Source organism: Talpa europaea (genome assembly GCF_964194135.1).
Source record: "Talpa europaea genome assembly, chromosome: 10".
NCBI lineage: Eukaryota > Metazoa > Chordata > Mammalia > Eulipotyphla > Talpidae > Talpa > Talpa europaea.
The window spans coordinates 63,953,848-63,963,424 of record NC_140077.1 but is presented as its reverse complement, the minus strand read 5'-3'; the positions used below and the strand labels follow the sequence as shown (position 1 = coordinate 63,963,424).

The window sequence follows — 9,577 nt, the reverse complement described above, 5'->3', positions numbered from 1 at the left end:
GTTTGTTCCTCACCTTGAACTGTGAGGAAACTTCAACCATCTCTCAAGTGACCTTCTGCAGCAGGACAGTCTTCCAGTCTTGGGAAAATTTGATACAGGTGCTTCTGGAAGCAGGCAATTCCAGTATCTTGGTAAATAGCAATGCTGGCTAAGGCAAAGAGAAAGTGACTGGGCAGGAGAGGGAGGGAAGGAAGCCCCAGGTAACAGCAGCCTATGGGGATCACCGGTGCTTGACGCAGTGTTGAAAAGACACATCACCAGAAAGGACTGGCGGGAGGTGAAGAATTTCACCTCTAGTAACAACACATTAATCAGCTGTGAGTATCTGTGGGCATGGCCCCAGTCAGAGATGGGCAAATTGCATGGGCTGTTGTCTCTAGTCAAGATTTGGGGAAGCATTTGAATTTCCAGCGTAGCACAATTGTGCGCCAAGCCCCGAGTCTGTTTCTATCCTTCCACCAGCACTTTTCTGCTGCTCAGCCCAGAGGATTTGCTCCCATTCAGGTCTGTGCTCAAATGGCCAGGCAGCCAGGCAGGACAGGTTGTCACCCACATCTAACCTCTCTGTCCAAACAGATCATGCTTGAGACTGTCTCCAATAGTACCTTTAGAATCACCAGACCAAACCCCACTCCCTCAGCCTGTAATCATGCCACTCATTGAAAGCCTGTATATTCCCAGGGAGGAACTTGATGTTTGCTGTTGTTTCTAATACCCATCACCTGATAGGCTCTTGAATAAATGGATAATGTGAAAAGCAACACCACTGGTAGGTTTTAGGAGATGAGGCAAGGTTTCTGAGATGGCTCTCCACCTGTGAAGAGATCCTGGAACACAGGACTACTGCTCTTGTGTCCCAAGCAGGATCCCTCTCTTGGCACATGAGGAATCTGCTGGGTTAAAGGCAGCTGAGGATAAGGGAACAGGATGCAGCCCCTTGGCCTGGGCAGATGAAGCACAAACCCACAGGTCACTCTCCACTGCAAGTGGCTTCCTTACTATCCATCTTTGGCTCCAGGGGTTGCATGGGTGGTGGCAGAATGCCTATGAAGGAACTTCAGTGAGGGAAGTGCAAAGGAAAAGTAACAAGCAGGTCAGCAGAATAGACTGAAGGTTCATTCCTTCCCAGCTAAGCAGGGGCTAGACTGTGTAGCCCACCATCTGCCCTATAATCTCTCCCACGGGGACCTGTGTGTCAATTCGATCCAGGTCTTTCCTCCTGTGCACCTCCTGTGCACGTCAAAGTCAATCATGAACTCCCATCTCTTCGAGTCCCCATCTGCATCAACTTAGATTACATTCTGCCCGCATGATGCTAGGGCCTGCACACCTCTGACCTCATGTCAAGACCCCAGCCTCAGCCCATCCCAGGCAGGAGCAGGAAGTTCAGCCAGAGCACCTGCCATGTCTTTTTCAGGATCCCTGTCTCTAGATCTCTTTCCAGATTCCAGGCTCAGCTCAATGTCTCCTATAATTTAGCGCCACCTCCTGTGACCAGCCTGAAGAGCTGGTTCTTGGTTCCTCTCTGACTCTGCCCAGCTGTAAGACTCCCTGAGGGGTTGTATCCCTGTTCTCAGTAGAAGCTGTCTTGGTTCTTCTGTGTACCCATCTGAGGATAGTGGCATCTGGTACCCAGCAGACACACCATGAAGGGTAACTCACTGGATGTTTCTGGATTGAGTGCCAAGTATGCGTGTGCTTTATTCCAGCTCCCAACAATGCCCCGGGCTGCTGTGTGACTCCTAGTGTACAGGGGAGGAACTGATGTTGGGGCAGTCAGCTAAGGCCCAATTTCATTCTATGCAGAAACAAAAGACAAGAGAGAGAAACAGAATGAATAGTTGAAAGAGTGAGCTGAGTAAGGAGTTCCAAGGAGGGAAGCGCCTCCTGTGTCTTTTCATCCCTAGTACCTCCACTGCTACCCAAACACTAACAGTACAGCCTCTGTGTATGTACTCAATGGTCACCGGAACCAGGTCACAGGTTTAAACAGCTTTAAAGCAGAAGAGAAAAAGACATGAGGCAGTTTCCATGGAAGTTTCCTTTATGTTCCTTTCCAATAACAGGGGCCTAACAGGAAGTCTGGGGCCCCAGCTATGCCCTCTCTGACCACAGTTCTCTGGGCCTTTTGCCTGCCCCTCAGTCGAGCTGCACCAGCCTTACAGGCAAGGGTGAGGGCAGTGGGGGGCTCCATTGCATGTCAGCCCGCTGCACAGCCTGTAGCACTTTCTGTAGCTCAGCCTGTACCTGGCACAACTTCCCTTTGTTGACAGGGCCCCAGGAGAGGCCTTGCAGGTACACACAGCACTCAACAGGGATTGGGTAGAGAACTCGCTTCAGTTCCATTAGCCCTGTTGTGTGTTCCAGCAGGGTCATCAGCCCGGCCCTGGAGACAGGATTGTCGGAGAGGCCCAGGGAGCTGAGGTGGGAGCAGCGGCACAGGGCCGGCAGAATGGCGCTGAGATGGCCGTCCTTCAGCCGGCAGTGGTTCAGGTCCAGGTGCTGCAGTGTCCCCGAGACCTCCTGCAAGAGGGTCTCTAAGGGCCCAGGGACCACATGGGACAGGTTGTTGCCACTCAGATCCAGCTTCTTCAGGCAAGTGGCATGAGAGCTCTGGGACAAGTAGGTGATGTCTGTGTCCAGAAGAGTACAGGAGCGGATCTCCAGGGTCTGCAGGGGTGACTGCAAGCAGCTGAGGAGAGAAGGCACACCTCTCAGGGAGGACTCAGGCACGCTGCCCGGGACCACTGTCTGCCACCGGGAGGCTAGTCCCACGGCCAGCTCCTCATCGGCTCTGTGGCTCTGTCCTCTGGCTCAAAACACCCGCCTACTAGGTCCTCTCCTAAGCCCTCCAACTCCAAGTTTCTCTTTGTTGGAATGTAGACCCACACTATCCATGCCTGATAGGACTGCTGAAAGGAGCTCTTTGGAAAGAGCTTATTTGATGATAAGGAATTCATAGGATGAGCCTGTTATTACTTGGGTTTGGGTTTGGATTTGGGTAAGTTGGGCCCAGAGTGCACAATGACCCCACTGAGAAATTTCTAGGGGGCGTGCAGAGATGAAAATACTCCCTCTCACAATGTTCTGTGGAGCCCTCCTCTCTGAGGCAATACTAGCTCCAGGAAAGATCTGATATGTGTTGTCTCTGGCTCTTTACCCAGGCCCAGTCTAGTACTAGCCCTCAGCAACGGCACAAAGACTGCTGAGTAGATAAATGCAGGCATGTTTCCCCATCAGTTCTCTGGCTTCCAAAGCAGAGCCCAGCTATCAACGCACTGAGGCACAGGTCTCCACACTGTTGCACCCACGACTCCAGGAGTGGGTAAGAATGGGCCCCACTTCCTGTCTTGCTCCCTGTTCTGATTTTACTTAGTGGCATATGGGAATTCTTTGGATAACCCTGCCAACCAATTCACCTGAGCACTTGATGTAGATTGCCTGAGAGGTAGGAGTAGGATAGGTGGAGCTTCTGGAGGTGGGCCAACTTGCTGAGCTGGGAGAGGAAGTAGCTGGAGGACTGCTCACCATCTGGGGAGAAGGCCCAGTGGTAGTAGGCCAGCTTGAGGCTCTGCAGGTTGCACATCCTTCCCAGCTGAGTGGCAAACAGGCTCTGCTCCGATAGTGCCCGAAACCAGTCAAACACCTCCAGTTCCTGGATGAAATTCAGGTCCAGAGTTTTCAGGATTCCTATCAGGCTGTTAAAAGGCATTTCTTCGATATGCAACTTCCTACAGCAGAGATGCAGGGACCCACAGCTCCGTTCCACTCTATTCAGGAGGCCAGAAAGGAACGTATCTAATTTGAAGGGACCTCGTAAGAAAAGATCAATATGTAATTTCACTGGCTCCCATGGCTGCCTTAGGCCTTTTTTTGCGTTCTCTGTTGGCTTGGGCCTGGCTGTGGCCTGGGGGATCTCTGCCTTGACGGTCGATGGTAACCAAAAAGGAAACTTGGCCAAGGCCTCTGAGGCACCTTTCCCCTGGACTTGCTCAAAATCCAGAGTCAAATCCAACACCCTCAGTTCTGACTTCCTGTGGGGATGAAAGGAGTGTGATGAGATGCTGACGCCTGGGAGCCCAACAGAAACTGTGATAGGAGCAGCAGCAGTAGCCCTCGGTTACTGGGGAACCTGATCCTTGGCCCGCAGTTGCAGCCCCAGCCCACTCATCGTCCCCTCCCTAGCGATCTTTTCCCTTCTTGCTGGGGCATCTTTCCCTCCCCATTCCTCACCACAGCCCCGAGAAGGAAAAAGCCCTAATGCCCTTCAGTTGTATCATCAGTTACTTCACCCAGAACCCAGAGATCCCCTACTCAGAGCCTCAGATGATTTTAACGCTCTCTCTCCATCCCAGCTCTCTAGCCCTCTGACTCTTCCAGTGCCTTGGTCCCAGCATCCCCCTTACCTGGGACAAGTCCTATTGGCAGGGAGGGCCTCCAGCCCATCCAGCACTGCTTGCAAGCTGTCTTGGTTGGGCCACCGCACTATCAGGGAGCCCAGACGGAGAAAAGGGAAAGGCCAGGCCTGCACCAGCTCCTTCAGGGCCTTCTTGTGACCCTTGGAAAATGCAGCAGTGAGCAATGGTGGGAAGAGGTCGACAGTGAACTCTTCCAAGGCAGGCATAGCCTCCCTGCTCAGCAGGCTGTGGGCTGCAAGTTCCAAGAGCTTGGGTATGGTTGAATTGTTCATCTCCACAAACCTGCTGCAAAACAAGGTGGAAATTCTCAGAATAGCTGCTGCTCAGCATCCCACTCAGTCATCATGGAGGACCCAAGTCTTTCACATCTACCAAAGGACCAAACATTAACCAGTGAACCAAGAACTCCATCCTTCGTTCATGACCTACAGCTCACAGTTCAGGTCCTGCAAGCCTGAGTCTCAGACACCCCTCCTCTCCTGCACTGGTGACATGGGACCCAGAAACTTGGGGTATTGAATCTATTTCTTGCTAGGCCCCATATTGCCATCACCATCAGGATCACTGGCGTACTTATTAAGGACATTGACCTGAAATCCTATATTGTTTCTGCATGTGGATTCTGATCACCATCACTTCCATTTTCCCATGCCATTAGTACCTCTTGCCTCAACTACTGCAATGGCTGTGGAACTCATCTCCCTGCTTCTGCCTTTTACCACTACGGTCTCAATCATAACAGGTCACTCCTCTGCACAAAACAACCCAGTGACTTTGATTTTACTTTGAATAGACCATACATTATGGCAGCTCTGCTAAAGTCAAGCCTCTTGGCACCTCTGGGCCTGCCTCCTGTCATTCTCCCCAGTATTCACCCTGCACAGCAACCCACACTGGCCTCTGTGTGCTCTTCAAACCCAAGCAACCTCCTGCCTCAGAGCACTTGCACTCACTGTTCCCTTGCCTGGAAGTGTTGTCCCAGATACCCACGTAGCTAGCTCTCTCACATCATTCAATTCTCTGCTCCAATTTCACCTTGTCTGAGAGGTCTTCCAGACCACCTGGGCAGGATAACAGTCCTATCCCACAATTTTGTCTCTGTTTATCCTAATCTCCTTTACAGAATTTATACTTCTCTCATCCACCACACAAATGGACACACAGGCATTGTTGCACCCTGCCTGCCTCTCCTCTGCTAAATTGTAATCTTCACGAACAAAGAGTTGTGTCTACTTTTTTCACCACTATGGTCCGAGTGACATATAATAGGCAATTAAGCATTCAAGGCATATATTAAGTGCATTTCAAGAGCAAGTTTGCATACCACAAGTTTACTCTAATTCCACTCGTTGGGCCTAAGGTGCTGTGGGATGGAAATTTTCGTTCTCCATTCTAACAAAGCATCATGTTCATTTCAGGGCAGTAATGGATTTAGACAATGGCCAATTTCCTCCTTCCTTCTGACCCAATGAAATTCAGGAAAGTGCAGCCCTATTCCATCCCCCTACCAATCCATCTGGGCTACTGAGCAGGACTTTGTGCTGAGATGAAGATGTTTAGAACCCATGCTGTCTGCTGTAGAAGATACCAGCATATGTGGCTACTGAACACTTGAAATGCAGCTAGTGTGGTTGAGGAACTGAGTTTTAAATTTTATTTAATTTCAATTTGTTTAAATGTGTACAGCTACATGTGTCTGGATACCACATTTTTTGGATAGCACAAGTGTAGAATCTATCATCTCAAGTCAGAGATAAGAAGCATTCATTCACAATCTCACCAAGCAATGAACTCTATTCCTATAATGCTTTTATGATATGGCAATAAACATGGGGAAGGACAACATGAGAAAAAGCAATAATTAATGATCAATCTCACTTGTGAAGCTAGATGCAAAAGACCTAATTAGGGAAATGCTAGCTGATCAAATCTACAAATATCCTTCAAAAAATATGCTTAAGTATGGAACAAGGATTGCAAAACTGGTTAGGCTTATTAATTATTAATGCAATTGTGCCAAAAGATTTTGGAAAATCAAATAAGGTACAGAAGGAAAATTTTGGAACCTGATATGGTGGTGTTTTATAAAAGTTGCTTTTGAAGTAAGAAACAAAACAGAGATGGTGTAGTTGCTTTCTACGTTCTCCACACCCAATGTCCATACACACTTTTAACTCAACTAGTACAACTGACCTAGGGCTCATGCTGCTGCCCCCTCCCCGGGGAATGCCTGGCATCCTTGGAGCCAAGGCCACACCTCCCATGCATTGCTCCCTATCACTGTTGCTTTCCATTTTAAATGGGACTCTTGTATACAAAGTATAGATGGCTAAAACTTTTTACATACTTTGTCATTCTGTGCCTCTTAATTACTTGGTGAGTTCAGGTCATGCACATTTAGGGTGATTACTGACACATGCTACTTATTATTTTGGTTTCTGAGTGTTTCGTATTTCGGTTGTTTCTTTTTCCATCTGTTTCTCACCTTCTAGAATACCCATTGTCTCTTCTTTTTGTGGAAGGCTTTCCCTAATGATTCTATCAATTTGTTTCTTCGTCTGTGAGCCTTTATTCTGGACTTTTGTTTAATGGTTACCATAGGGGTTTTGCCTGACCTACTACGCTTTAATAAGTATTTAATGAGCTAGTGTGTTTGCTCTCCAATATACAGGTTCTGCCCATATCTTCCTTCCCTTTTCTGTTGACTGACAATAATATTCTTGCTCATGCTTCTGGTTTTGTATTCCTATTGTCATTTGATGAAGCGTTTTCTGTTTCATTTTTTTCTTGTAGAACTTTTTTCAACATTTCTTGTAGGGCAGGTCTGATGGTTATAAATTTGATTAGCTTTTGTTTGTCTGGAAAGCCTTTATTTCACCTTTGTACCGGAAAGATAATTTTGCAGGATAACTTTCCCCTTGGTGGCCATTCTTGTCTTTTTGGATTGTGAACACTTCTCTCCACTCTTTTTGCCTGAAGAACGTCTGGGGAGAAATCCAAGGAAAGCCTAATTTGATTGCCTTTGTAAATTCCTTTTTTCCTTGTTTCCTGTAGAATTTTTTTCTTTTTTTTCTTTTAATATTTTATTTTATATAATTCTTACATCATTTTTCATCTTTGTACAATGTATGCATTTTCATTTTGGTTATATTCCCCATACAATTGCATTCCCCCCCCCCCTTATTTTGACTCTAGTTCTTCCTCTCCCCGCCCCTCCTTAATCCCCCACCCGCCTCGTAGTGTGTCTCTGGTTTATAGTTGCTTGCTGATTTTTATTATTACTTTGCATTGATTAGTCTTTTTCCTGGTCTCTTATTTAGGTTTTCTAAATTCCTGCTATGAGTGAGACCATCCGGTATTTTTCTTTTTCTTTCTGACTTATTTCGCTGAGAATGATTCTTCTAGCTCCATCCATGTTGCTGCAAACTGCATGTGTTTATCTTTTTTGATTGCTGAGTAGTATTCCATGGTGTATATGTACCACATCTTCTTGATCCAGTCATCTATTTTTGGGCATTTGGGTTGTTTCCAAAGCTTAGCTATTGTAAAGTGTTGCTATAAACATAGGCGTGCAGGTGCTCTTTGGAATTGATGTTTCTGTGTCATTTGGGTAAATACCTAGGAGTGGAATTGCTGGATCATATGGAAGCTCTATCTTTAGTAGGTCCAGAAATCTCCACACAGCTCTCCATAGTGGTTGGACCAGTTTGCACTCCCACCAACAGTGCAGAAGAGTTCCTTTTTCTCCACAACCTCGCCAAAATTTGTTGTTACTAGTTTTTTTAATATGTGCCATTCTCACTGGTGGGAGATGGTATCTCATTGTAGTTTTGATTTGCATTTCCCTGATTACAAGTGATGTTGAACATTTTTTCATATGCCTGTTGGCCATTTGCCTTTCCTCTTCAGAGAAGTTTCTTTTTAGCTCTTCTGCCCATTTTTTGACTGGATTATTTTCTTTGTTGTTGCTGAGTCTCATCAGCTCTTTGTAGATTTTTGTGATCAGTCCTTTATCATTAGTGTTGTGTGCAAAAATGTTCTCCCAGTCGGTGGGGTTTCTCTTTGTTTTTGTTATTGTCTCTGAATACCCATTGTCCTTATGTTTCCTTTTCTGGATAAATCTGATATTTCTCATAGAGTTTACTTATTTTTCCTATGCCTTATTTCTCTCTTTCTAATTGGGTGATTTTTATATTTGAGTCTTTTGAAATTCTTTCTTTTGCCAGTTTAATTCTATTTAAAGCACTTTCTACATTTGTCTTCATTTCACTCAGTCTCTCTTTGTGTTCTTTTAATATTTTCAGTCTCTCTGGCTAAGCACTCTCTTTGTTCCTAGAGCTCCTGTCTAAGATCTTGCAACTGCCTATCTGCCTAACTTTCCACTAGTTCATTTAACTTTTTTTTTAGATTTATTTATTTATACATACAAGAACCAGGGGACAGGCCAGATGTACGGGAAGGTGAGAGGATTTACCAGAGACAGAATGGGGAACAGAACAGACAGGCTGACTGAAATACACTGCTGAGGGGAGCAGCGGGTGAGACAGGAGAGGTCTGCCGCACCATGTAGGTATCTCCATGGCCGGCTGGGATCGAACCCACATTGCAGAGGCTGCGGACAGCTTCACAGCACTGTGCTCAACGGCCTGTGCCAACAGAGAGGTCCTCATTTAACATTTTTAATATTGTTGTTTTGAAGTCTTTGATAGGTCCTCTACTTCTGTGTCTTTATATTTGTCCCAGTAGTTTTGTTCTCATTTTGCTTTTCTACCTTGTGTTCAGATGTTTCTTGTTTCGTAAGGATGTATGTTGTCTTATTTGATTTTTTTATGGTTGGGGTGCTTTATGTTGTTTTGTTTGTTTCTCTTCTCAGTTTACCTGGCGTGAGGTGGAGGCAAGAGGAGAGTCTGGGATCTAAATACTCCAACGATGTTTGAGGAGTAAAGTTGGTCCCCTCTGCTCCTCTCCTTTCTCGTCACAGCAAGCTCGGTCCAGTGCTTTCATTGTCTCAATCTCCTGTCCCTCCTTCCTGCCAAGGACAGTGCTATATGAAGCCTGAGTCCTGGTGAGGGGAGTGAGCTCTGGCCCACTGGATCATCAAGCAGGAGGTGCCCCAGTGGGGCACGTATACTGTTCCCCAGTTATGGCTATAAACAGTG

General features: G+C 46.6%; 1 protein-coding gene across 1 annotated transcript; it reads right to left on the bottom strand.

Annotated features, from left to right (window-relative positions):
* Positions 1-2,139: 2,139 nt before the first annotated feature.
* On the bottom strand, positions 2,140-4,690 carry PRAME (PRAME nuclear receptor transcriptional regulator; the record flags this gene model as incomplete). The annotated part of the gene is made up of 3 exons (XM_084245471.1): positions 2,140-2,692; positions 3,420-4,034; positions 4,407-4,690. The coding sequence occupies 3 exons, from the start codon at positions 4,688-4,690 to the stop codon at positions 2,140-2,142; spliced, it is 1,452 nt and encodes a 483-aa protein (XP_084101597.1).
* Between the last annotated feature and the right edge of the window lie 4,887 nt (positions 4,691-9,577).